The 27,153-nt window shown below is 45.1% G+C and overlaps 2 protein-coding genes across 4 annotated transcripts; one reads left to right on the forward strand and one right to left on the reverse strand.

The window, feature by feature from the left end:
* The first annotated feature begins 391 nt into the window (after positions 1-391).
* Positions 392-19,907, forward strand: TXNDC11 (thioredoxin domain containing 11). Its single transcript, XM_085237979.1, has 12 exons — positions 392-668; positions 2,460-2,676; positions 3,259-3,356; positions 6,049-6,178; positions 9,520-9,613; positions 10,066-10,178; positions 11,705-11,905; positions 12,628-13,417; positions 15,077-15,222; positions 16,387-16,496; positions 17,438-17,518; positions 18,702-19,907. Exons 1-12 carry the CDS (start codon positions 517-519, stop codon positions 19,324-19,326), a joined length of 2,757 nt encoding a protein of 918 aa, XP_085094105.1. The 5' UTR covers positions 392-516; the 3' UTR covers positions 19,327-19,907.
* SNN (stannin) lies at positions 19,359-25,707 on the reverse strand. Of its 3 annotated transcripts, none has more exons than XM_085238003.1 (2): positions 25,553-25,707; positions 19,359-22,063 (listed from the first exon to the last, which is right to left on the reverse strand). In XM_085238003.1, the coding sequence occupies exon 2, from the start codon at positions 21,986-21,988 to the stop codon at positions 21,725-21,727; it is 264 nt and encodes an 87-aa protein (XP_085094129.1). In that variant the 5' UTR covers positions 21,989-22,063; positions 25,553-25,707; the 3' UTR covers positions 19,359-21,724. The 3 variants fall into 3 exon arrangements, with proteins under 3 accessions (XP_085094129.1, XP_085094130.1, XP_085094132.1); XM_085238004.1 differs by lacking the exon at positions 25,553-25,707 and adding an exon at positions 25,136-25,470; XM_085238006.1 differs by lacking the exon at positions 25,553-25,707 and adding an exon at positions 22,152-25,103.
* Positions 25,708-27,153: the final 1,446 nt, after the last annotated feature.

Here is a 27,153-nt window from a genome sequence, read left to right on the forward strand (position 1 = left end):
TCGTTGGCTGCACGCTGTGTACGTGGTGGAGCCGAAGGGCGGCGGGGCGGGCGGGCGCTCGGTGCCTTGGGGCGCACGGGGCTGCGATCGACGTGTGGAGCTCCTCGGCCACTTCATGCGACAAAGCATGCCTGCACCGCGGGCATTTCCGAATTGTTCTGCTTCCCGCTTTCGCTGTTGGATGTGCGTGCTCTGTAAATTATTGGAAGTCGTTCTAGACGCAACTAAACGTGAATCCCTTCTTCGGAAAGGCGGTGCGAGCTCCGATCGCTGCATGCGGGAGCCGATCGCGGCCGCTCCCGCGCACTCCTCCTCAGGGCCGCGGTGCCGCCGGCCGCTCCCGGCCTGCCCTGCGTCTGCCGGGCTCGGCTGGGCTCGGCGCTGCGTGGCGGCGCTGGGTTGGCGGGCGGCGGGCGGCGGTCCCGCCCCGGGCGGTTGACGGGCGGGCGGCAGGGAGACGTGTGCGAGCGGGAGCGGCCCGGTGTCCCGCGGCCCTCCCCGCCGCGCCCAGCGGCGATGTCGTTATGCGGCGGCCCCGGGCCCGGCCCCACGGACGCCCCGCGGCTGCGGCCCCGCGCCGCCCGGATGGCGCGGCGACCAGAGCTGCTGTGCGGAGCCGCCATCGTGCTGGGCTGCGCCTTCCTCGTCGCCCTCAAAGTCACCTGCAGGTAACGGCGGGGGAGCGGCGGGATCGAGCTGCGGGGACCCGGGGCCGGCGGGCGGAAAGGGGCCGCGCGGCCCGGAGCGCCGCTCTAGCCGTGCGCCTCCCCCGCTTTACGGTCGGGCGCTGCGAAGCGCCGGCGGGGCGCGTGGCGCGCGGTGCCGTCCCGTGACGACCGCGGAGTCCGGAGCCGGCCGGGCCTCACGGAGCCGTGCGGGCGGGGCGGAGGAGACGGCGATCCGAAGCCGCGGGCCTTCGCCGGCCGTGCCGGGGAGCGGCTTCTTTCTCCCTTCCGAGCGGCGCTGCGCTGCCGGCCGCCGTATGCCGAGGCCTCGGGCGCTGCCCGCGTCGGCCGAACGGACGGGCGGAGGGGAGCGGCTGCTGCGGGGCTCTGCGGATCGGAGCGGAGTCCGGGTGCCGCGGAGGAAGCTCGGCTCGAGGTGAGCTCCGTTCGCCGCAGGCCGCACCGCGCTCGCCGAGAACGTCGGGTCGCGACGGGACCCGAGGGTTTCCTGGCCGGGGCTGCGCAGCCGCAGGGCTCCGCTGAGGGCGGCGGTTGGGTGCGGCGGAGCTGCGAGCTGCTGCTTTGTCACCCGGCTGCTCTGATCGTCGGCTGTTGCGGGTGTTTCTCCTACTTGAGGGCAGCCGTGTAGTTTCTGAGTCGTTCCTCTCGCTGTGTGTTTTGTGTTGACCCGTTTTCTTGCAGTTTAGAGCCAATCTCGTATCCTGTTTTTCGGCCTTACGCTATTAGGCGCCGTCTGTCTGCCTGGGATGGTACCCTGTACCTTGGGACAAACCGCCCACCTTCGGGCTGCCGCGGGATGGGGCGGCTGTGCTGGCAGGGCTGCCGATGGGGGAGGCAGAAGTCTGTAACACGCAGTGCTTTGGGCAGTCTGTGTAAGAGCACGTCCTTTTGCGGGTGCTAGAGTCAATGAATCGTGAAGATGAGGAGCCGGTCTGTATGTTAAATGCTGTGTGAGTGATAACTATCTGTTAGGTACAAATTACGAACTCCCACAACTTCCAGAAAGTGCTGGAAGTGCCGCGTTCTGGATCATTGGAGTGCTGGTGTGACTGAAAGCAGTTTCCTGAGTACTCTGTCTGTGCTCTTGGTGCTGCTGGTCAAAGTCGTTTCCCTTACGAGACTCAATCTGTTGTCATCCCATCTTGTATAGTCTTCAAATCAAGACCTCGTTTCTTGACATCTTTTGAAAGCAAACATGTCTTGGGCAAAGTCTGTGGTCTAATCAGTGATGTTGCTAAAACAAACCGGTACACATTCATCTGGTGGTGAATGTCATAGTAAAACAGTTAGTTTTTTTAGTAGAGTATAAAATAATAGAAACGTGGGGCACTTCATAGCAATGTAAAAGTTACAGTAATGGTCTCTGTTCATATAAGCATCATAAAGCTGTGTGACCAGTGTCTCTTCTCTTATCAGGGTGCTGTTACCTAAAGTGCAGGTGTTAAAAGAGGATGAGGCCAGGGAAGGAATCCTAAGATATCACTCTTCTGCTAATTCTGTGCTCTGAAGCACCCAGCAAGAAGAGTGTGGGCTAACGCACCCGTGAACATCGTGCATGTTACGGCAGCGTGACTTTCCGAAACTTGTTTAACAGGATAATCTTTGGATTTACATGGAATTTCTTGAAACTAACTCTGAAAATTTGTGATAATTTGTGTCAGTTCTTGCAGTTTTGTCACTGTATGTCAATCGCTAGCCCTAATGTAAGGCTTTGGGCATGCTTCTTTAATTACTGCACAGTCTCACTGAGCCATCTTAATTTCCTTCCCACAGCCGAGCAAAAGATGTAACAATGCCAGCAAAGCTTCCAGTGAATTTTTTCTCCACAAGATCTCCCGTCGTCGATCTTTTTCGGGGACAGTTAGACTATGCAGATCACCTTCGACAGGACTCAGAGGTTGCGTTGTATTTCTTCTACGCGCCGTGGTGTGGCCAGTCGGTTGCAGTGAGAGAAGAAATAGAACACGTGGCCAGCAGATTGTCAGACCAGGTAACTAGAGAAGATAGGAGACTTACATGTGATCTGATAGATCTTTAGTCTCCAAAGAGGGGCTAATTCCTGTCATCCTGTGGGAACCAGAAAGACCTGCATGTCTGTACCATACAGTGATTCAGCCAGTCATCTTTAATTTTACATACACAGCACTAGAATGAATGGAGCAAAACTGTGATGCCTGCTCATCTGTGTGTTATTTCTGCTCCTGGATGGGGAGCTCTGCAGCTTCCATCTGGTAAACTGTTTCTGGATTTATTGCTGTGCTTTTAGATAGAAACTACAGGGAGTTTGTTTCCAGTCCCACAATTTAGATTAGGAAGCTTAAAAACCAGAAGAAAAAGTCACCATAAAATATTGCTGTGCAAAGAAATGACAACAAAAAGATTTAAAACAAAAAAGGGAGGGTGGGGGGGAAGGAAAGAAACTGGTAGAATTAAGAGGAGCAGATATGAAACACTGCTTTGAAAAGGTGCTGAAAATAACAGGTGGAATGCATTGGGGGAGAAAACAAACTAGATAAAGAAAGTTACAGTAATGTACTTTGCTGGTACCTGTGAACTTTTATCTGCTTTGCAGGTGCTGTTTGTTGCTATTAATTGCTGGTGGAACCAGGGGAAATGTAGGAAGCAGAAGCACTTCTTTTATTTTCCTGTCATACACTTATACCACCGCAGGTAAGACCTTCATATTGAGAGTCTGTTTGTCTTGTTGGCACTTTGCAAAGCAGAAGTATTGTATGTGAGTTGCTCCAAAAGTAATGTCTCCTAGTTATTTCCATGGGAACTACGGCAGTTACAAGAGCACAACAGTACTGTTTGATAGAGCAAGTTCTCAGCTACAAAACTCTTTCAACATTTGCCTCTAACATCATCAGCCAACATAATAAAAAAGGAGGCATTACTTTTGGAGCAGCCCTGGTAAAAACGTGTTTTCAAAGTTCCTTGTCTATAGTTAAAAGAAACAGCTGAAAAGGAGGGAATTCTGGGTGAAGCTCACAGTGTGTGCTCCTGAGCTACTGAGAAGGGCTGTACCTGTGTTAAATGTTGTGCTGCTCAAGTTTTCATCCTTAAGGAAAATTGGTATTGCACATGCATCTCCTGGAAGCTCTCTCTCCAGTGAAATGTAAATTATTCAGATTTATGTTTTTATTCTAGTTTCCTTTTTGCTCTGTAGGTGGATTCTATTCACTGGTCCCAATTTTTTGGCAGCAGTCATGTTTAGGAATGGAATTTAGGCATATGTTGAAATGGAGCTGTGCAGTGAAGACGTTCTTCTGAATTTGAATTGTACACTCCTTTCTTATGCCCCAGATGAGTAACATTGAGTATAGTTGTTCTAAGACAACTATATACAATGTTCAACGTTGTATAGTGTTCTACAGCCTCACTTTTGTTTTTTTAGTATTTGTATGTATGCATTCTTTTTGTGTGGAACAGAAAGTAATGCTTTTCCAGTACTGGGTACAGCAGACCTGGATGCAGTGTAGTTTCTCAGTGGCATTTTTGCAGCTCTCCCATTACAGAGGCAGACTGTACTTAGTTTGGGGATTTGTGCTGAGGATGAACAATCCTAATCCTTGTCAGCTGAACTTTGAATGGTACTGGAAGAATTCAAACAGTAATAAAAGCAAACAAAGAAAAAAACGCAACAAATACATTTGTGCAGAATCTTACTTGGACATGCATTAAGTTAGAATTACTTTATTTTGAAATAACAACACATTAGATGAATACACTTGGGTATTGTCAGTAACTGATTGCTGTATCTTTAAATAGAGTTGCAACAAAGTGGGACATAAATTCATGTTGATAACCTTATGAAGCCCTCAGAGGGCAATAACACCCCTCATGCCTGAGATGTACAACTCCTGGGCATTGCACAGTGCACGTGAGAGGAAGCAGTGTGTGTTGCTATTAAGGCAAAGACTTGTGATATACCAATGTAAGATATACATTAATTCAGGAAGCTCTAGAAAACCATTCCAGAACATTTGCACATAGGTATCTCAGTGCAAGCTTGATTTTTTTTTTTTTTTTAATTTTAATTTTTATTTTTTTTAACATGTATGTGCATAAGCTGTATTACAGAATGCATCATGTTAAATTCTTCAGTGGACTAGTGGGAATGGATTAATTCTTTGTGCTCTTGTTTTTTTTATTTCATTTTAGACTGTGATGTCTTGTCCAACCTAAAGATGGTAAATGAGGTCTAGGATTTAGAAGAGCAGCGGCCAGCAGGGAGAGGAGCCACTGCCATCCCCTGCTCTGCCCAGGCCCTACTTGGAGCACTGTGCCCAGGCCTGGGGCCTCAGAACAGGAGGGATGCAGAGCTGCTGGAGCATGTTCAGAGGAGGGCACAGAGGTGCTGAGAGGGCTGGAGCACCTCTCCTGTGAGGAAAGGTTGGGCGAGCTGGGCTTGTTTAGCTTGGAGAAGGGAAGGCTGCAGGGAGACATCATTGTGGCCTTCCAGTACTTGAAGGGAGCGTATAAACAGGAGAGGACCGACACTTTTTCCATGGTCTGATAGTGATAGAGCAAGGGGGAATGCCTTTAATCTAAACTGGGGGGATTTAGGTTAGATGTTAGGAGGAAACCCTTTACTCAGAGGATGGTGAGGCTGTGGCACAGGCTGCCCCATCCCCAGAGGCATTCAGGGGCAGGCTGGATGGGATCCTGGGCCACCTGATCTGGTGTAGGGCAACCCTGCCTGCAGCAAGGGGGCTGGGCTGGGTGATCTTCAAGGTTCTCTCCAACCTCAGCCGTTCTGTGAACTCAGGGGGATGAAGGAGGAGGTCTGGCAGCTGCAGGCACAGCCCCGCTCTGCTCTCGCACTGCGTGAGGTTGTGGGTGCTGCAGGGAGGAGCTGCAGGGTCACTCGGGCTGCCCAGCAGCAGCATGGCAGGTTTGGTCCTGGCTTTACTGAACCGTATGTGGAAACATTCATGTGAAGAACCCTTGGATCTTTTCAGTCTCAAGATTTAAAAACGAAAAGAAAGGGAAAACAGTAGCAGTTTTTCAGGTCTTTATTATGCGGTGTACTTACTTCAGATAGATAAAGGAGAACTGTGTGGATAGGAATATTTAATTAATTCCTGGCTTTTACCAGCTCAGAAGCGCTCTCCAGCTCTGTCCCCACCATCACATCACATCTGCACGCAGACGCCGTGCTGTCGCTGTGATTTCAGCTGGGGATGCTGTTGTGTCGATGTAACGCAGCTCTGCCAGCTGCAGGCACCACAGATGATGAGCACAGAGAGCAACCCCAAGAGCTGAGCTTGCTGTCTGTAGAACTCCACCTCTGCCACCTCCAGCAGGGACTCTATTGTGAATTTCAGTCTTAATGTTCTATTATTTTTTTTGGTACTAGTTTTGGACCAATTGAATACAAAGGCCCAATGAGTGCTGTTTATATTGAAAAGTTTGTTCGCCGGGTGATGACACCACTACTCTACATCTCGTCTCGATCAAAATTACTAGATTTCCTCTCAAATTATGAGGTACATGTCTCTCTTCTCTAGCTTTTCTGCCGTGATTCAGAAAGAGTTTTGTTTCACAGTTAAATTTGATCTGCTCCCAAGTGCTCATTGCTCTCCAGAGTCTTGGAATCAGTGCCCTGTAAATGTGCTTAAATCATAATACGTGAAACGACACATTCATAACTCTGGTTCCCTGTGCAGTGACTGTTATGATTTAATGATGCTGTTAATTTGCAGTACTTTAATAGAGGCAAGAATCACAGCTGTTACCTCGTGGGGGAAAAAAGGAACACAAACCAGAAAGACAGAAGAAATCTTTTCCCCAAAATCGTGCAGCACCTGAGAAATACGTAGTAATTGTCTTAATTTTAAAGGAATATTAAATCTTTCTACTAAGACAAATGCTAAGTAAAAACAAATGTGAAATCACTTGAAATAACTGTTGGCTCCTGACCTCTCTGCGTGCTGTTCCTTCATGACCTTAGCCCACCGGTGTGCTGCCGCTCTCATTTTCAGTCCTGCGTGCTCAGAGGTGCTGAGGTTGGGAGCAGTGCTGGTGGATTAATTACTTCTGAGCGGGCAGCGTGCATTGAAATCAGAACCATTTCTAATGCCTTTATATCTGTCAATTTCTGCAGCACACGATGGAAAATGCCCTTGTACTGCACTCCCAGTTCCTGGAGAGCAGTCCTGTGCCATGTGGGCAGAACGCACAGTGCTGTGCAGGGCTGCAGATCCAAGTGGCTCCTCTGTAGTTGAGCAGTGTGGGTGCTGCAGTGCAGCAGCTCGTAGTGCAGGTGCCAGGCTGTGCTCATCCATTCAGAGCTCTGCGTTTGTTCAGATCCCCAGCATTGTAAGCGGGGGCTGAGAGGCAGGAGTAGTGGGTTCTGTATCTATCTCTGGTGCAGATACTTTCTGCAATTCTATTGTCCTTTTTCTGCTTCAGTTTTACTGCTCTATAACTTTATTGTTGTTCTGCTTGCCTCCTTGGAAAATGGTGGTGCTTGGGCTCCAGATGTGGGACTGGGAGGGCTTTGTGGCACCGCTGGGTGTAAGCACTGCACTGCTGCTCATCACCCGCAGTTAAGACTGCGTTTTCTGACAGTAATTATTTGGATTTTTTATATATTCATGAAATGATAGTAGCGCAAAATTAAAATAGGATAAGAATTAAATTTATTTTTTGAGAGCAAAAGAAAACATCCCGTTTGGAAAACAGAACATAAAGTGTATAGGAAGATCTTCGTGGCATCGGGAGAGGAATCTGCAGTTCTGCCATAGCTACAAGAAGGTGGAAGTTGGTGCTGTCTGAGCTCCTCTTAGCAAATTTGTGTTCCAAGAACTAGGAACTTCCTATCTATACTGAGGTCTCCCTTATAAGAGTTGAATCTCTCTCCTGCTGAGCAGCCCCTGTGTTGGTCCAGCTCCCAGAGCTGCTCAGGTTCCATTAGGGTACCCAGGTAGCTGGCAGGAGAGCAGGACAGTTCGCACAGTGCTCAAGAAGGGATGCAGCACTTTGGCCACTTACTTGCCTCGTGTACCTGCCCCAGTCACAAGGAGGAACTTCTAACTTGTAGATGATCACAAGAAGGACATTGTTCAAGCAGGTTACAGATCAGGCATAGAGCACAAGGTTCATCGTACGTAAAGCGTTCTTTTGCTAAACCCACCCAGTTTTCTTATTATTGAAACCTCTGAGAATGGCTCCTGGTAGCACCTTCCGCTTCACTCAGCGCTCGGAAATCCGTAGCCACAACTAATGGTAACAGCAGTCAGGGCCTCGTCTGCTCAGTGGCTTTGAAACGCTTTCTCGGTCTGCCCTTCGGCTTCTTGGCTCTTCTGCTGTCACTTCTTGCTTTCGTTTGCTGTTTCGTGCCAGTGATGGTGTTCAGAAATGGTGCCAGCAAATGGGAAGCCATGTAAGGAGCCGTGTGTGTCTCCTTGCTGGGTTCACTTGGCTGGTTTGTTACTTTCCTAATTTGGTGTTAGGAAGGGAAAATGAAGAAAAGCAATGACTGTCTTTTTTTGGTAACTGTTATCCTTCCTTGAAGAACAAATGCTGTTACATTTCTGTATATTTTCACTTCTTCTTTATTTATATTATTCTTTTCTTTTTAACAACTGTTATTGTCATTTTTATTGTTGGTAATTTCTTGGAGTATTTCATTAGTAATCTTTATGAGGAAGGCTCTTGTGGGTAGCATTCAGTGTCAGGCAGGGTAATTCCTGCCTGAACGAGCAGCTCACTGGATGGAATGAGGAACCATCTTATTAGTGAAACATTCTGAGATATTTTTACTAATATCAACAATAGGCAAATCATATATTCGTGTTTTGAAACTATATTCTCTTTTTTTATATATGTAAAGCTGAAATAATAAAAGCATCCTTTGAAATAACAAATGGAGGTGTTTCGCTGGGAGGTATTGGCCTCACCCGGGGCGGTCAGTGAGTCTGGAATCTTCTGTCCCACAGCGATCCCTGTGCTCTCGTGTTGTGCATTCACTGCACGCACCGGGATGGTGGAACTGGGAAACAGCACAGAGTGACCAAATTCCATCGCTTGCTCTGTCCTGAAGGCCAGCTAAACCAATTGGAATGGTGAATAAAAAAGCAGTGATTAATAATGATTTTTTAAAATAAATTGTATTCTGCAAAATTTAAACTCAAACCGTAGGTGATGTTTCGGAGCAGCAGCCTGCAGGCTGTGCCCCGTGTGCCCGCAGCTCCCAGCTGTGCTCGTGGCCTTGCCAGCAGCCCTGCCTATGGATGAGTCTTTTACATTTGTCTAATCGGCGGTTGAAGATCTTTTCTGATTTGTTTTTGTATCCCTGTTCTTGTGCAGCTGGTCTCGCACTGAGCCCTAAGTGACACAACGAAAGAACTTGCAGTGACTGTAGCTGTAACGTGGGGTGGTTGTTGGCTTAGCAGTTCCAGTATTGACTCACGGGATGTGTGATGCACACACAGTTCCTAATTATGTGCAACGTAGTAAATGATTAGAATGTAGGCTGAAAAGTTATACTAGATACTCTCATTCTGAAGAAGTCTTATGACAATTATGATTTATATTATACAGTTGGAACTGACTGATAATTTCTAAGAAATATTAATTTTTAGTCATGCCTCTACAGTCCTAAAAACCTCCTCGCATTTTATATGTAGCTGTCAAATAACAGCTTTAGAACTGATTCCTGATCGGTCTTTTAATATTAATTCTTTTCTGACAGCATTAAGTGACTGTTCTTCAGCAAACACTGTTTTGTTGTCTTTTAAAACGTTACATTTTAGTGTAGGCAAGCAGCTTTCATCTCCTGTGTAGTTGCAAATCGCCCAGCTAACTGTAATTCTTACTCTTTCAGCCTGGAGTTGTGGGATATTTTGAGTTCAACGCTTCACCGCAGCCTCCCGGTTATTTAACCTTCTTTACATCAGCTTTACATTCATTAAAGAAAGGTAAAAGCTTCATCTTCAAAATTTAAGGGGTCTCTGAGCAATGTACGTGTATGGGCTTCAGTAATTCTTTGCAGTATTTTGTAATTTGAAAGTGGATCCCTTTTGAGTGTTTATTAAGGTTCATCTCATTATGAAACTATGTTTTCTTACTGTGCAAAGTTTGCTTACGTGAAAGGTTTATGGTGTGTTTTGTGGTCAGCCATCACAGAATTGGAGTAAGGGGCAGCTGCTCTCAGTGGTACACAAAGGGGCACTTTCCTCAGAATCCTTCAAGTGTAGCTGCAGTGCATCCGCAGCCGTAGGCAGACAGCATTTGACCACGTTGAATTCCAGAGTGTCTTCAGTTGCAGTGTCGTTGCATTTTCAAAATAAGATGTGTGTTCTTCTAAGGGTCTCAGGAGAGAAGTTCAGTGTGTAGCATTCTACTTAAAACTGAACATTTGCCTTTTAAGATTACCTGGGAGCAATACGCTTCGGAGTGGTGACAGATAAACGCGTGGCGGAGGAGATCTCCTTGGTGCATTCGGGCAGTGTGTATTTGCACAGACACATCAACACATCTCTTGTGAGTATCATGTTGGTGCTGTGCTGACTCTGAGACAGCTGTGCTGCAGTGCAAACATCACGTGGACAAATATATAATAAAGGAGCGTTCCACAGAACAGTAGAATAAGGAGCATCTAAGAAGTATATTTTTGTACAGTAATACACATTTTCTTTCTGCTAGTCAGCAGCTGCTCTAAATGATTTAAACTTTAAGCAGTGTCTAGACCAGGTGGGTGATGGGGCCTCAGGAGAAGTACCAGACTCGATTCCATGACTGGTTTTAGCAAGAGTCAAAGGTGCACATTTGTGCTTGTTGGCTTTTTCCCTTGCACTTGTAGGGAAATAAGTGCCAGAGCACAGCGACGTGAAGCTGCACTAGCACAGGCTGAAATACATGCAGGCATAGCTCATCCATCCATGAGGGAAATTAAATTATTTTCTTGACTGTCTGTGATATCTGTATTTATCTGAGAATTATTTTAAAGACTTTAGTACCTGGACCTTCAGCTTATGAAGGCATTTATATACTTGAGCTCAGCTCTTGTCCTGCTGCTCTGAAGTGTGTGACAGTGGGCTTTGTGTTTGCAGCGTATTTGGCCTTCTGTAGTAAATTGACTTAAGTTTTCAGAGGCCCTTGGGTTCATCTTAATAATTTGGGAAATCTTTTTAATAATATGGGAAATTGTTTGTCTCCTTCAAAACAAAACCCCAGAGGCCCAAACACCTCATATATACTCAGACTCTCTTCTGATTAAAAGAGCTATTTATGTTAATTTAATTGAAAATTTACCTGAACTTTAAACCTGCAGTTCGTGGTTTTGGAATACTAAAACTGAAAGTACTTTTGGAATTGTTGTTGTGTATGGAGTCCTTATCTGTCCACACTGCTAACGTGAGTGCAAGCTCTGAAGATAAGCATCCATGCAGTATTTTATTCAACTGACATTAGGGAAAACATGATTCTAAAAATTATTGGTAAATGCATGAGACTGCTGTTGTCTTTGCAGCGATTCAGGATAAACTTATCTTAATTCATGAAAATGACCCTAGAAGCTGTAAGCCAATTTTCAACAATTTTTCTGTACTTTCAGTAATAAAAAACAGTATGGCCATTTTAAATGCAGTCTGCATATTGGGGTCTTAAAGTACTGACTTAAGGTGGGTTAATATGTTGAATTAGTAGTGGAAAAAACTGCTCTAGTATGCTGTAAATCAAAACACGTGATGATATCAACTTAGAGATGGCACTCGTACAAAGCCTCGTATGACTGCAAACAGTAAAGATCATAACAATGTGATGAAAGAAAAAGGAGCTTGCCTGGCAGAAGACTTCTTGCCTGGAAGACTGAATGTTGATGTGATCTGATGAAAGGGGGAAGGAGGAGGGAGGTATGAAATTCTGAAGATCTGTGAATAGTTTTGTTAAATTGAAAATGAGTTTTAGGCATTAGTGTAACAAAACACACTATAGTTGGGAACTGTGTTCAATAGTAAGCAGTACATTTTAGTAAATGAGAGCAAACAATTATTGTTTCCCTTCTCGAGATCTATCCAAATGACATCATGAACTATACAGCTGAGAATGTGTGCAAGTGGGCTCTAGAAAATCGAGAGCTGCTCATCCGCTGGCTGAGACCACATGGTGGAAAAAGCCTTCTTCTGAACAACGAGCTGAAGAAAGGGCCAGCACTTCTCGTGTTTATACCTTACAATCCCTTGGCAGAAATTCAGCCTCTTTTAGACGAAGTAAGTGAAATAACTTCATCTGATAGGTGAGATGGAAGGGAAATCTACTGCTTTCTTTTCCCTTACTTATCTGTTCTTTACATGTGCCCTTTTGCTGCACATTTCCCCTTCAGTATGAAAGATGAATTGGTGACTCAGTACAGGAATGTGAGCACTGAAGGAGCAGCAGGCTTCCCCCACAGCGAGTCCTATCAGTGTGTGCAGAAAACACTGCAGGGTTACAGCTGTGTGCCATGGCTGGAGGGCACTGGTGTCACTTCTGCACTGTTAGCTGTGCTCACAGAATTGTGTGCTGTGTGGAGCAGGAAGAACGTCTGTTCTCTTTTCACTTGGGAATGCTTTTATTTTTTTTCTCCTCATATTGGAAAACAAAGGAAATTCAGGAGCTGGTACTGGTTAGTGCATCTTGTAGTGGGATTCAACCATATAATGTTACTGAACTGTGATAAATAGGGTACCGAGAGAATCTTAAGATCAATGTCATGGAATGAAAGTGGAATGAAACAGTATTTTTGTAGTTCTGTGCATTTAATTCCTGTAGACTGAGATGCTTTGTTACAAAGTCAGAGCTTCCTGTAATTCTTTCCTAAGGATATAGAAGAGTGGTAAACTTTGTAAAATTCCATCAAAAGTTGCAGAGATTGTTAAATCTGCAACAGGTAACTGTTTCTGAATGAACTATGTGCAGTTAGTCTCACTTTGTTTTTCTCTTTTCCTTGTAGATTACCAAAGTGGCCTTGGAATACCACAGCTGTAACAAAAGCCAGGGAGCTGAACCAGAGCTTCAGCACTTAGGGAACAGCGATTCACCAGCTTCTGATTCCTCTGATCCAGATGCACATGTGAAGTTGGCAGACCCGTTTTTGATAACCAAGTACCCGTGCTGTAACACGGTGGTGCTTCCGCAGTGGCACTCGATATCCAGAACTCACAATGTGTGTGAGCTTTGCATTAATCAGACATTTGGTGTCAAACCAGATAAAGTTAGTGTGCCACACTGTAACTTCTTTGAGATAGAAACAGCTTTGGACTCTTTCTACCTCCAGGAACACACCTTTTTTCAAGTTGTTTCGAGTAGCATTGAATGCAGCAATTTCCTAAGTTTCTATAGTCCCTTTAGCTATTACACTGCATGTTGCAGAACGGTCGATAGACATTTTTTAAGTTTCATGAGTTCTGAGAAGACCATCTTTCAGACCCCTAAAGTTGCATTTTCTTCCCATGGGAAGAAAGATAATGCTGACATCCAGAATTCTATTCCTCATATTGAGGATAGGAACTGCTTTATTCCTGACCTTCATATTAGTGGCACTAACATTACCGGTCTGAGCTGCAGGACCAACAAAACCTTGAACCTCTATCTGCTGGATTCAAATCTTTTTTGGATATATGCAGAGAGACTAGGAGCATCAAGATCGACTCATCTTAAGGAATTTGCTGCCATTGTTGACCTGAAAGAAGAGCTGCACTATGTCCTTGATCAGAATCAGTCGCTTACAGGATCTACCCTGGGTAAGCTATGTGCTATAGAAATGCCTTAAATAAGAAAAACAGGTTTGCAAGTAAACTTACGTATGGAAAACTTCACGCTGTTCTAAAAAGTGAGACTGTAGTCGCCATCGTGAGCTTTAATTTATTCTATTTAATATTCTATTTAGTAGCTAACCAGCTAGTAAAATATTTCCTTAATGGTATAAGAACCAAAATGCACACAACAAAATGGTTTGCTTTAAGTGAAGTGAACGTTGGAGTGTGTAAATGGTGACTGTGTGGTAACATTGAAGGAAGTGCTAAAAACTGATTTGCTTGTGGAAAAAATTTATAACGCTGAACCTCTAACCAATTAATACACATTTGTGTATTAATGGTAGTGCTGGTGTTCAGCTGTTCCACGTACTAAAAGCTGCCAGCATTCCGTGAGATACTGCTCCCTTACCAGTGCAGACCAGCCCTTCCTTTGTCCTCTGATCTAGAAATTGTTTTAAATTGTTTTTGAAAGGTACATGTGTTTTCCAGATAGAACTTTGAATTGCTTCTGTTCTGATCTGGCAATACTAAATTCCCTGGCTGAATCGGAGGAGGGAAGAAAAAAGCCAATTGTCTTTAGGGAGAGATGACCACAATCGCTGCTCTGGCTTAATGCAGTTCCTGGAGCAGGCTGTGAGCTGCCTGTTGGTGTGCATTTACTTGCCCTGACAGTGTGCTGAGTCAGCCTGGGGAAAATGCAGAGTTCTTTAATGTTAGCAGTGTCTGTAGATATGGAAGTAAATTCTAGTGAACATAATATCAAAGTAAATTGTTCCAGAAGGTTTAATCAGTGTAGGTGTTACATCATTGCCTTGTATTTGCGTTTGCCATAGATGTTTAAGTTGCACAAGTAAGTAGGCGCAACTGGAGAGCAAAGAGCTGTGTTGCAGTTCCAGTTCCCACCTGCCCTCTATCCCCTCTGCATCTCCCTGCCCCACAGAACTCTCTGGAAAGAAAAAATGATGCTAAAAACAAAAATTGGTGACCACGTGTGGATGCTTGGGGTAATTAAGATCTGGGTGAGAAGATAATAAATTTTCTTCCTGTTTGTGCTCTCAGTGCTTTCTGACTTAAAGTATTTTCTGTTCACAGGATTTCCTAAGTGGGATGAGGGTTGCTGTGCTGAGCAGCGCTCACTACATCTCCCATCTGAGTTACTTGAGCTTCCAGAAATGTTTCTTTCTACATATGTTGTCAGAGTCATTGTGATTGTCTTTCTATTTTATTACTTATTTTATTGTATTCCTATAATTGGCCTAACTTCTGATATTTTAAATTAATGGAACAGGTTTGTGTTTAATACCTTCAACAGATTTCAGTTTTTACAGATGGTTCTTAAACATACAGGAGTAGGCAAAGTACTTTTAATTACTCCTTCCTATTCAGTTATTATTAATAATACATAAATACTCAAAACCTGGAGACATTGAAGGAAAATAACAATATTTTTATCTGCTATGAGAATTTAATGAATGTTGAGCAGCAAATACGAGATGAAGTACTGCTCTTGGTATGTGAGAGATAGACTTGCTGATCTGCTGTTTTCTGCCTGTATACGATGTGTCGGTTTTAGTTTCATCTGGGAATGGCAAAGTACAGCCTGCCAAAATCCAGACATAAGTGTATGTATCATTTTCATTTCAGAGAACTTCATAAAGAATTTCAGCATTCTCTACAGTCCTTTGAAGAGGCATCTCATGGATGGCACCTCAGTCCGTGTCCCTGCAGAGCGCGTCGTGGCTGAAGTGACCACCAGCACCTTCCATCACGTCGTGTTTTCAAGTGAAAAGGTACTCCCTGCTGTAGGAAAAAACTCCTGCAAGTCATTGCTCACCTTCTGAGGAAGGATTCGCATTCTTTTTTTAGCCACGTGCATTGCTTCTTTGTAAATAAAATAGTGTTTATTCAGAACGCCAGAATATTTGTTTCTTAAAAAAGAAAAGAAAGCAATCAAGTTTAGTGTAACTTTAAGTGAATCTCCTGAGTGCCTTTTTCCTGGTAGAAGAACGAAACAGTCAATGCTGCAGATTCCTGAACAGCAGCTTTCTACCGTTGTTCAAAGTTCTGTTCCTTTTACTTTGCCTGTGCGTTTGGGATGGAAAGAAAGGAAGTCTTGACTCCGCCTGCAATCCGCAGCCCCGTTTCCCTCCTTCCTCTGCAGCAGCAGCAGCAGCACGTGCTGCACACGTTGAGTTTGAGGGAATGCTGACAGGTGTTGTGATGTCTGCCTTTCATAACTTAAAGGACATAAGTACTTTTGTTTTCTATGTATTAATTGTTGTTTTTAAACTTAAAAAAAAAAAAAAAAAAAAAGCTCTTGTAAAGCTAACAGAAGAAAAAGTTTCAAACCGAAGATAGGATTTGAAAGCACGCACACAAAAATCTCAAAGGTTTCTATTTGCATGCCATGAAATTGTTTTATGTAAGAAGTCATCTTGAAGAGCAGTTAAATCACTTACTTTTTATTCTTTTTAAGAAGTACTGAGGATTAGTGTCTGTTGGCTGTGAGGGCTGCAGCAGGGGGGTACACGTGCAGTGCTTGGCTTCAGCATCCCAGCTGCCCTTTGCTAGCCAGAGGCCCAAAGCAGAAGGGCAGACATCTTCCCCAGCACCACCTCCCGAGGTGTGCAGTCACTGTTAGACGTGTAGGAATTCAAGGCTGCAGAAGAACCCTAAGAAGTGTAAGAAAGCTTGATGCATTTTTATTTAGCAAGAACTGAATAATTCTCTTTGTTTTCTCTTTATGGAAAGGACATTCCCCAAGAATGTCTGTGTTAACCCGAGAGACAGAAGGCATCAGTGAATAGCTTGTAATAAAGTGTGTCAACGTTAGCATGTAGTTTATTTTCATATGTAAAGAGTGCTAAATAATTGAGATTTTATGAAGACTAGTCCTTCTTTATTCTTTATACTCAATTACAGTAGGTAATAAGACTCTTCATTTCATTTTCCAGAATGTCTTGCTGCTCTATTATGCACAGTGGTGTGGATTCTGTGCTTCTCTTAATCATATCTTTATTCAGCTTGCTCGGCTTTTGCCTCCAGATCATTTCACTGTGGCAAGGTAAAAAAGATTCTAATTTTATCTCTCTAGAATAAGTTTGTTGAGATAATTGCCCTAGAGAATAATTACTTTCTTTCTCTCTACTGTCTTGCAGTAGTTGATGTGAAAGTCATCTGTTTCATTTTTCTTTGAACGCATTATCTTTCTTTCCTCTGCCTAACTTTGATTCTTTTCAATCTCACTGCAGCGTTTCTGCAGTTCAGTTAAAATGAATTTTCAAATTATTCTTGGAGCACACTGATTTTGGAAAGGGAACCAATACAGCAGATGGCAGCAGAAAAGCATTTTTAACTTTCTCTGATAATTTGAAGTGAAGAATTGAATCGTACAGTATTGTATTTTGAGGAATTGAGATACATATACATGCATTTATATAACATATGTATGATACATGTGTTGTCTAACACGTTGTTTAACACGGTCAGGGTTTTAGTGCAACTGAAACATTCTTATTGATGTATTCTCAAATACATGATTGCCTATATCTCTGCTCTCATTGTGTCCTTATTTCATTCTGACTGAATTTCCTTGAGGGAGCAGCAGGAGATATATGGGCAAAAAAATTAAAAGCTAGAGTAAGCACTTATTTATAATTGCTGCTTTTTTCCCCTAGGTAAAATGCTGCTCTCAAATCTACACCCGTTCTCTTTCCTGACTTTGAAGTTCTATCATTTGGTCTGTTATTTTTGTTTCAGTGTTCCTGAAACCCACTATGTGGTTACCTGTTTTTTTTTTCTTTCTAATAGAATTGTTACAATTTATAATCAGAAATGACTGAAGAAAGCAAAATAAAGCCATAGCAAGCAATTGAACAGTTGTTTCATTAATTGAACTCATGTTCCTTTCTATGTAGAACTTTAGGGAAAAAGAACTCTTAAGGAATTTGCATTTTCCCTTTTTGTAATCCCTTAAATGACTTCTTGTGTGTGTTTTCTTAACAGAATTGATACCACTCAAAATGATCTTCCTTGGGAATTTATGACAGATCGTCTCCCCACCATTTTATTTTTTCCTCAGCAGAGGTAATACAATTCTTTCCCCTCGTGTGTTTTGTTTTTTACTTTCACTAAGCTGTAGTAACTCTGTGCTCCATATGTCTCAGTATACTGACAGTGTGAGTCTCAAGAATGAAATGGCAAAAAAGATTTTTGGATTATGTTAAGGCACTGGTAAAGCAGGTTTTGGAGCAGTAAAACCATTTGTGGTAGGTGAAGCTTCCTCTAGTACCTGTCTTCCTGGTATTACTATGCAGTCCCGTGTTTCTTGTTTTTTCACAGATGCTTATTTTGTCTTGGCCTGTTTTACAAACCATCTCTAGGCTAACTTCATAGTTTTTAGTGAGATTGGGTTTGTAACATTTCACGTGGTTTCTTGAGTAGTTTCACAGTGGAACTGTTCCTGCAGATTTCTTTCCTGCTTTTCCTTTCTAGCATGTTTTAGTTTTGCTACATGTAGGTAATAAATAAAACAGGGGATTGACAGTACGTGTAGTAGCACTAGATTGTATGCTGTTTTAGATGTAAAAGTGCTTTCTGTGAAGGCTTTCTGTACAGCTCCTTATGCATTTGCCATGGGATTGTTTCTGCAGGTTACCCAGCCTGTTTGGTTTTTTTTTTTTTTCTTCCTCACGCTGCTGCTGCTTTGGTTTGGTTTTCATTGCAAATAGCCTTTTAGCTTTTCTGATGTGTGCTATGGTTTTGATGGTTTTGATTAAAAAAATAATAATAATAATTGAAAAAAAGGATAATGACATAGTAAAACATTACTGTTGTATAATGGGTCAATTTTGGCTTAGTGTAGGCTAGTTTTTCCAAAATGTCATGAATCATTAAGTTTGGATGTAAGCTGCTTGTCAACTGAGAAACTGCTGCTGCTAATTACAGAATTAACTTGGCTGATCACCAGGACTGCAGGAGAAGAAAAAACACGTTGCCTATCTGCCAAAAATAGCTTAATTTTGATGAACACAAACCTTATCTGGCCCAAGTTCTTGAGTTATTCATTAAAGCGTGTTATCTTTGTGGAATACAGGTGGAACAGTTTATGAAATAGAAATACCCTGTGCTTTATCTTGATTATACGAGCTTGGGTTTCTTTTAACTGTGTAATTAGCCAAGATACCAAGCTTGAGTTGGGCAGCAGATGCTTAGTTATCACTGCTTCTGTACCTTTCTGTCTTAATGCTAACTTGGTATGTCTTTTCAGGAAGGATCAAAGTGTAAAGTTCCCAGAAGACTTTCCAGTTAGCCTTCCTCATCTTCTTAAATTTATTTTACATCACTCGAGTCTTTCTTCGTCAGAGCCCTGCACCAAAGAATGCCTCCACAAAGAGACAGTTTTACAGCAAGGACACATCTCCCACTTGGAGAAGGAAATTCAGAAGTTAAGATCAGAAATCAGGGCCCTGCATCGAGCCCATGAATCCCTTGAGGCACAGCTTTCTGAAGCTAGAAGAGAAGAACATCGACTACAGCAGCAGAAGCACACACTGGAAAAGCAGCACAAGACTCTGCAGCTCCACAGCCAGCAGTTGCAGGCAACATACGATCAGAAGAATCGGGAATTGCTAGAAATGGCTGAAAAGCTTCAGGAACTGGCTGACGCATCAGAAAACCTCCTTAAGGAAAATACATTACTGAGAATCCTGGTGGCATCAAGGGAAGGAAAGCTACAGAGCAGAGACGAATCTAAAGAAACCCTTCAGTCAGAGCAAACAGTTGCTGATGACAGCAGTGTATTAGTTTCGACAGCTCTTACCACAGAGGAAAAAAGGATTGATGGTGTTGACACTGTAGCGACAGAACACAGTAGTGAAAACAGGACAGAATGATTGCTTACACGAAGTCATGATGCCGTACTGAGTAGGTATTTATGCAAATTTTATTGAAATCCATTGTAAATAAAGACTTCTTCCCCCACGTGATCTAGAAAAAGAAAATCAAATGGAATATTTTTGTATACTTGAACAACTTATTAGCTATCCATTCTAAAGCGAAGAGGAGGAGTATGGAAAACTTTCTGCACTTTACTATTGCACTAACTTGCAAACACCTATCCATTTAAAAATAAAGATACTGGTGGTTAGGGGCAGCAGCATAAAGCATCTCCAAGGACCAATTATTTTTACACCAGCTTTCTCTAACAGCTGCTAGAAGAAAAGTTAGACTTTTAAGGTACACTTCTCCATAAATTTCTGAAATTTGCCCTTTTCGCTGCATTGTTTGCAGAATTAAAATGAAATACTTCATCTCTGTAATCAGTGAACTTGAATGGACAAAATACTTTATTCAAGAATTTCAGCACTTTGTATCACTTTTGTATACCAGTTACCTGACTGTCTTGAAACCTGCAAGAGCCATGTATGAACTGTTATCTAGTGAAACAAAACTAAAGAAAAATCTTACTGAATAATTATTTTCTCCTTAATTTTTAGGATTTCTATAATACACATGTCTAGGTGTATGGGTCTGGCTGCATGTATGCCAATCTCCTGCCACTGACATCTTAAAAGCATGTGCCAGGGGAAGGACAGCTCTGTCAGCTGTATCCTGCTGTATTCTAAAAGCAACTGCAGGAGCTTTTCCCTACTGCCAGTATTCTTTTCTGCTTCAAATTCTAGCCTTCAATGAAAGAAGCCAATGGTAGCACTAAAAATACAATACAGTGTCTTACTCTGTAAGGAAGGGACAAGACTTTATTAACTGTGACAATGCCATGATCATCTTGCAAGTCAGTGTTACTTAGTTATATGTACAGGGACAAGCAGCAATAATCACTTCCTGGTCAGCTAAAAAAAAAAGTTGGTTTTGATTATTTGTAGTATATTTCAAGAAACAAATTGTTACAATAAATTTTTATCCTAGGCAGTTAAGTGTTTGAAATTGAAATTAGGCACAAAGATGCTTGAGAGAGCCTAATAGTTCTTGGGTGGGCAAGCACGTCTTGGTTGCTTAGCTTTGTCCCTTTCCCAAGTATTTGAGGTCTAAAACCCCCTATTTGACACGTCTTGTTGCAGTTTCAATAGCTGAACTATAGTATAGAGCAGAAAATAAAAAGGTCTCCTTACTTGGAAGTACTTTCAGGTGCTAGCTTGAAGGCTGCAAACAAACCAGAAATCTTTCTCCCTGTCAACATTATTTCTCATAGAAAAGACTGAAACGTATCTTGTGGAGTTAAACAGAGTCATTTACAAGATGCATGAACTGAATTCTATAGCTGACTGTCTTAGTCTAAAATGCCTTTTTACAACAGGCTATTAATATCTTGATTACATATACCCAAGCTGCTAATTACACGAGGTCCTAGGAAAAATTCATTAGTTGCATTTATGCCAGTTTTAATAGGTAAAAACTTCTGCGGTTTCAGCATGCAGATACACAGAAGAGAAGAAGCCTGCTCTACTGCCACTTCACACTGCTGGAAACCTTCTGGACCACCCCGAGGGTTCGGTGACCATCATTAGTTCCCAGGTCAGAATCCATCAGAATGGCAGTTTCCTTGCAGTTGTTATGTGGTGAGCAAAATCTGCTCTAGCAGCCAAATGCTTAACCAATGCCTAGCTGCAACTAAAGGAAGTTACTTCCTTTTGTGAAGCTCCTTTGTTTCTTCCCTCAGCATATTATTGTAGGGCTACACCTTTTTAAAGAAAGTATTCTACACCAGTTCAGCAAGCCGGTGCTGTTCTGAACTTTTGGCTGTGCACTCAGAAGTTAATAGCAGAAGCAAGCTTTAACCACACATCTGGTTTGAAGATTCCATCTTCAGCTGTGGCTCAGATGTCCCCTCGTGTTATGTGCAGTTCCGTCACGCTATTCTCATGTGCTGTGAATGCAGAGCGGAAAGCTTCCGGCAGCCTATTTACAGTTCACAGTTGTAAAATACTTCACATTACAGTAGTAGTTCCATCAAAATAGGCTCAGCTGAACATTCAAGTAACAAAAAAATGCTGTTAGTCTCTTTGCACCAAGATATCTTTGCATCCATTGCCAGCAATGGACTTTATGCCAGACGAGTCAGCTCCTGAGTCCTGTGAGTCCTCCTCCCGTGGAGGAATTAGGATCTACAGTTGATGCAGAGAGCGATTTCTCTGTGTGTGCAGTTGCAGACAATGCATAAAAGTCTCATCGAGGTGTTTTCTGACGCGTAGTGTGCACGTGAACAAGTTCTTCACAGTACAGAGATTCTGCTGGTTACACACACCATAGCCACAGTCCACGTGTCGCTCCAAGTTAGCTGTGTACATCTGTGCCGTTTGGAGTTAGCTTAGCTTTCCTCTCTACGCAGGGTCCTTTAGCAGAGTACTGCACCAGAAGAAAGGGCTCTTTGGTTTCTCCTTCACCCACGATGCTTTCTTCATCTTCAGACTGGCTGATCCTCTGCAGCCGCAGGTAACACCAGCAGCCCAGAATCAAGGCACCGAGAGCTGCGACCGCAATCAAAATAACGATAACCGTCACCACTCCCGTGGTGGGGCTGTGATCCATAATAGACATGGTTAGTATTTCAGATTGTCCAGCTTCTTAAAGACTTCCGTCTGCACTGTCAGGCTTCACTGTATTTTCAGACTCCTGCAGGGGAAAAAACAGACATTTAATGAGGCCGTGCTGTTTCACTATATTCAGAAACATTTACGGGGGTATTCTCTTTGTGACTCACACAAGTCTCCTGCACGAGAATCTTGAAGTGCTGAATGTGCCCATATTCGTTTTAAGGTATTCTGGCTTTGAATTTAGAAGTTTTTATAGCAAACTAAAGCAAATGAAAGATATTATTTCAGCTCTTGACCTGCTTTCAAGACGGACAACCTCAACCTGCTAAGGAGTAACAGTTTTTACTGAGAGCTTGAGACAAGATGCAGATGTACCTTGGGATGAAGTAATTCTGAGACATGACAGTCCATTAACAAATTTTAATTGTAATCCAAGTTAAGCAAGCTTTTTACAAACACTGAAGTCCCTAGGCACAGTTGAGCAAGCTGACCACTCACATCAAGGCTACACCTAGATTTGCATAGCAAAGTTGTTTTTTCCTCCAGTAATGGAAGCTATACAGTTCTGTGTGGAGAGACTTAAAACTCTTCAGTACAAATACTAAATTGTAGTGGAGCTGTCAAATCCATGGCAAGGTAGCAAGTCGGCTACCCTTAGCATTCTTAAAGCAATCTTACAGCCAGAAATGTAACACTTCTAGAGCTGATACACCCTATCTTCCTTATGCTCTATGGGTTCCAGGATTGGTAACACTTGCAAAAAGAATTGTAACATTAACGGTTTACTGGAAGACCATCTGTAACATTGGTCTACTGAGAAGGCTTGACTACATGGTGATTGATTGGTTGTTCACTGAGCTGAAAAAAAAATAATGCTTCTCATGCACTTTCCATAAGCAGTAGGTGAAGCCAGAGTTATTGAAGTCTCCAATAAAACATTAAGGGAAGATTATTATTACAAGCTTCTGCTCTTCCCTTAGTAGAAGGCTTCCAAACACTAGAGGCAAGGTAGGGTTTAGACTGGTTATGTTCCCAGCCCTGGAAGCCAGTGCAGCCAGCAGCTTGCTGTTGAATCGTGCCAGGTATACAACAAGTCTGGCAGACTCATTTTTCCCCAATTAAAAACAAACAATAACAGTAAGTGTTCCACATACCATCAGCAGCAGAGCTGCTGCTGATTTGCATTTTTGTTTTGCAATGTCATGAACTCTGCTTATTCAGTACAGGATGAACAGCTGAGGGTGACTCAGGGTGGCTCTTATGTTGTTCATTTTCACCAACTAACCAGAAGAGCTCCCTTAATACAACAGAGGTGTCGAGAGTGGAAGATAAGAACAGAAGCTTGCAGGACTTGTCTTTGAAGTTCTCCTGTGCTTTGATTGGACTCTTAGTCCAATCTGGAGTGTACGTGACCACTGACAGACCCCCCTGAAAGTTTTTCCTTTGCCAAATCTGCACTTTTCAAGTTGCCTGCTTTTTAAAGTTTCATCAGAAGACTCAGATCTTCTGAATATTTTCGGTTCTGGGACAGAGCTTCCTCTGCATGTATTACCCAGCAAGTTTCCTTTCTCTATCCATAGATCTGGAGTCTGATCTCCCATTAATACCCCCAGGAAAATCAGGCTGCATCAAGCAGCTCATGCTAGCTTCTACCCAGGAAATCCCTGCTACTTTTGCACCACACTAGTTAATGCAGGAGTTATAGGAGAAAACTAGCCTACATGCCTTTGGAAAAATGACTGCAGGGATATCCATCTTTTAAGAAAGTCACAGATAAAATTCGAGGTCGTTTTCCTCAAATCAACTCTTAGAAGATGTAGTAGCAGTCATTCTTTCTTCATGCATATCTTCTCCTTCATGCTCAAGGAGATGGGTACCAGCATCCTTCCTAAGCCAGCTGTTAAGCCCCTGCACAGCTTTACAGCAGCACAGACTGCCAGCTCCTGGTGAAAGGGACCAAGCAGGATGGCAGCAGCAGTATTTTATCAGCTGGCTGCTTTGTTTCAAACAAATGCAGCATTGCAGCACAAACTTCAGTGTCACCATTAAATCTTGCTGCTGTTTCTCGGGCTTTTAGGTGAATAGCTACAGCTTTCCTGCTAAAAGCTATTAATTGTGTCTGCAGGGTGGCACATGCACACTAACTACACCAGTAAGAGCCTCCAGAGAGCCTTTTGGTGTCTGTGTTGCGTTCTAGATGCAGAACTCCAGCCTCGCTCTCCACCAGCAATTGATTGAAATTGCATTGTCTTCAGAGTCCATCTCTCATCTGGAGGAATGCTGCATTCTGTAGATCCCCTTAAACTGATCCCACAGCAGATTACAACCAGCTTTCTGACTCGCCTTTTCTTCAAGCCTACCCAAACCGATATGCCCACGCATACCAGGACTTCATCTGTCACTTCTACTGTGAGCAATTAGAAGTTATAAATCGCCAGTCTTCAAAAGAATTGCCACCAACAGCTCGTGTATTTGTGTTGTACTCGGTGGTGCTGCTGGAGCCGTCTCTCCTCCACCCTACTTACTGTAAGACACATCTAAGTACATTTACTCATTAGTAAGATACGTCAGATTAACCGCTGGGAATTGCAAGTAGCCTGCCTTGGTTCTTACAGCATTCTTAGCAATCAAGCAGTGAAAACAGCAGCGCTAAGCCATTGCTCCAGAAATAATAGCTTTTTCCTGCCCGATGCCAGCTTCTGCTCCCAGCTTCGTTTGGGAAGCGTTATTAACCCATTCAGCAGCACCGGACCCAGAAGCGACGCCTCACAGCAGCGCGCAGCTTCCACGGGAAGCGTGACTCCGCCTGGCGTTTAACCAAGAGCCGCCTTTAAAGCTTTACGCTGCAGTTTACGCTTCGCAGGAGAGAGCAGGGCAGCGCCGCGGGGCTGCCAGCCGCAGGCACGAGACCTCAGCGCGTAGAAGCTGAGCGCGGCAGCGGGGTGCTGTGCGTGCTGCAGCCGCCCGCCACGGGGAGCGATCCGCCGTGATGCCGCGCGCGGCTGGACGCGGCCCTGGGCTACCGGAGCTGCGCCGGCTCGGGAGGCGCTCCGCGGCACGGCCGAGCGGCCCCACGGACGCGGAGCGGGGCCGGAGCTGGGTTCCCACCGCGTTACAAAGCTCATAACAGCGCTAAGTCTGCCGATTAAACCTTATTACGCAGGCATTCGAGGTAGCTCTTCAGACGCTCGCCGGTTTTCTAAGGGCTCCGTCCGGGCCAGCGGCCATCCCTCTCCTCGCAGCGCACACCTCCCGGCGCCGCTCCGGCTGCGGCCCCGCTGGGCACGAAGCGCTGCCCTTCCCCGGCCGCCCCGCAGCCGCACACCCGGCAGGGCAGGCCGGCAGCCCGCAGCCCGGGCCCGGCGGTGCCGCGGAGCGCGGCGGGCCGCCCCAGCCGGCAGCGCACGGACACAAAGAGCGGCTCGACGGCGCCCAGGGGGGCCGGGAACGGCCCGGCGCGGGGCGGAGCCCGCACGTCTCGCCTGCCGCCGCGGGGCTTCGCCCACCGCCCCAACGGCCCGGGCCCCGCCGCGACCGCCTGCCCGCCGCGGCCGAGCCCGGCACTCACCGTTCGTCGCAGCTCCGCCGCACCGCTCCGACGCCACCCCGGTCGCGACGGCCGCCCCGCAGAGGGGCCGGGCGGTGCCACGCGGCGGCCAATCCGCACCCGGCGCTCGCGACCCGGCGGCGGCTGCTGACGGTATGGGCGGCGCTGCGCTGCGGGAGGGCCGTCCTGTCGGGGTGCTCCGCCCGCAGCCTTCGGTCCCTTCCGGAGCCCCGCGGCCGCCTCCGCCGTGCTGCCCGGCGTTGCTGACGCTCCGTGCCGAGGTGCGGCCCCAGCAGGGGCGTCTCCTCGTCCCGTCATCGCCCCGCAGCGCTGCGCTCGGCTTCTCCTGGGAGCGCCTGCGGCGCACCGCGAGGGCTCCGGGACAGCCGTGCCTGCGCTCCCGCCGTGCGGCCCGGCTCAGGGTCTCCTGATGGTTCCGCTGGTGCCGACTGTTACCGGCGGAGGAGAGCAGAGCCGACCCCAGCTTGTCAGGCTCAGTTACAGGATGGGGGGGAACGGGCTGCGGCAGAGTTCCGGGCCCAGCACACGCCGTGCAGTGCAGCAACCCGCTCCTCACTCCGGCGCCCGGCGGGAGCTGCCCGGGGCTGCGGGCGGTGATGCTCAGAGTCATCGCGCTGAGGCTCCCGTTCCAGCAGAGATGCAGCTGTATAGCATTCACCCATTCGAGTAATTCCAGTATTCACTCATCCAGAACGGTTTAGCTTCCGTTTTCATTCTCTCTGCTTTGTTTTCACGCATCGAATTGTTTCTACCCTCACAGCCCTTGCAGTTCTCTGGGCCACCACAGACCCCTGGGGAAGTTCTAAGCAGTGCTAGAGTGTTTTATACAAAAACCGCAAGAGAATTACCCGCGATAAAAAAGCAACCCCAAGCTGCAGATACATTTTTCTACTTTTTAAATTTACACATTAAAAAGAAGGCTCCGAGTTCTGTTTCAGGGAAAGCGACCAGCAGAGCGCGTTGGTGTGTCCAGCAGTGGGGCGCTGCGGGCACCGGCTGTCAGATCCTACATCTGCTGAGGCTGCCTGTCCCTGAGCACCAGCATGGGGCCTCTGTGGCTGCCTGTGCTCTACTGAACTGCACTTCTCTCAGCACCTGGGAAGTATTGACAACCCAGTTGTAAAGTAGTCCTGCGGTGTACGTACAACTCATGTTAGTAAGAGGGCAGAATTGGTCTGTAGGCAGTTTTGGAGGTTACGCGCACACAGGTACATAACCCATCCTACAGACTGGAACTGAAGCTCCTCTCTCTCACATTTACCCTTACCACTGTCAGTGCATTCAAATAAGCAAAAGGTCTCTTTATATGTTGTAGGGGAATTGCTGAGTCACTGCCCTAAGCAATGATTGAGCACCTGGGGAAGGGACACAGCAGCCCTGGGAAGCACAGGTGGCAGCAATTCCAAAATCCTGGTTCCAGCCCTCCCTACCCTCACTGAAGGGCTGGCTGCCTCGAGGGAAAGGTTTCTACCTGGAGATCCCTCCTTGTGGAGTATTTGGCGAGCCCCAGGCCTTGGGACAGGTAAGCAAATCTTTCTTGAACTGGGTGGTGACCAGCAGCCTTTTTTGGTAATTCAGAACTGGTTCTCTGCTCTCACCTT

This window comes from Meleagris gallopavo, chromosome 16 (genome assembly GCF_905368555.1).
Source record: "Meleagris gallopavo chromosome 16, MGAL_WU_HG_1.1, whole genome shotgun sequence".
Lineage (NCBI taxonomy): Eukaryota > Metazoa > Chordata > Aves > Galliformes > Phasianidae > Meleagris > Meleagris gallopavo.

Bases quoted from the DNA above. Each gene is read 5' to 3' on its own strand.
- SNN (XM_085238003.1), bottom strand. From the start codon at position 21,988: ATGTCTATTATGGATCACAGCCCCACCACGGGAGTGGTGACGGTTATC.
- TXNDC11 (XM_085237979.1), top strand. From the start codon at position 517: ATGTCGTTATGCGGCGGCCCCGGGCCCGGCCCCACGGACGCCCCGCGG. The intron at 3,357-6,048 runs GTAAGACCTTCA...TTTTGGTACTAG, and splicing joins ATACACTTATACCACCGCAG to TTTTGGACCAATTGAATACA. The intron at 15,223-16,386 runs GTACTCCCTGCT...TTCATTTTCCAG, and splicing joins TCGTGTTTTCAAGTGAAAAG to AATGTCTTGCTGCTCTATTA.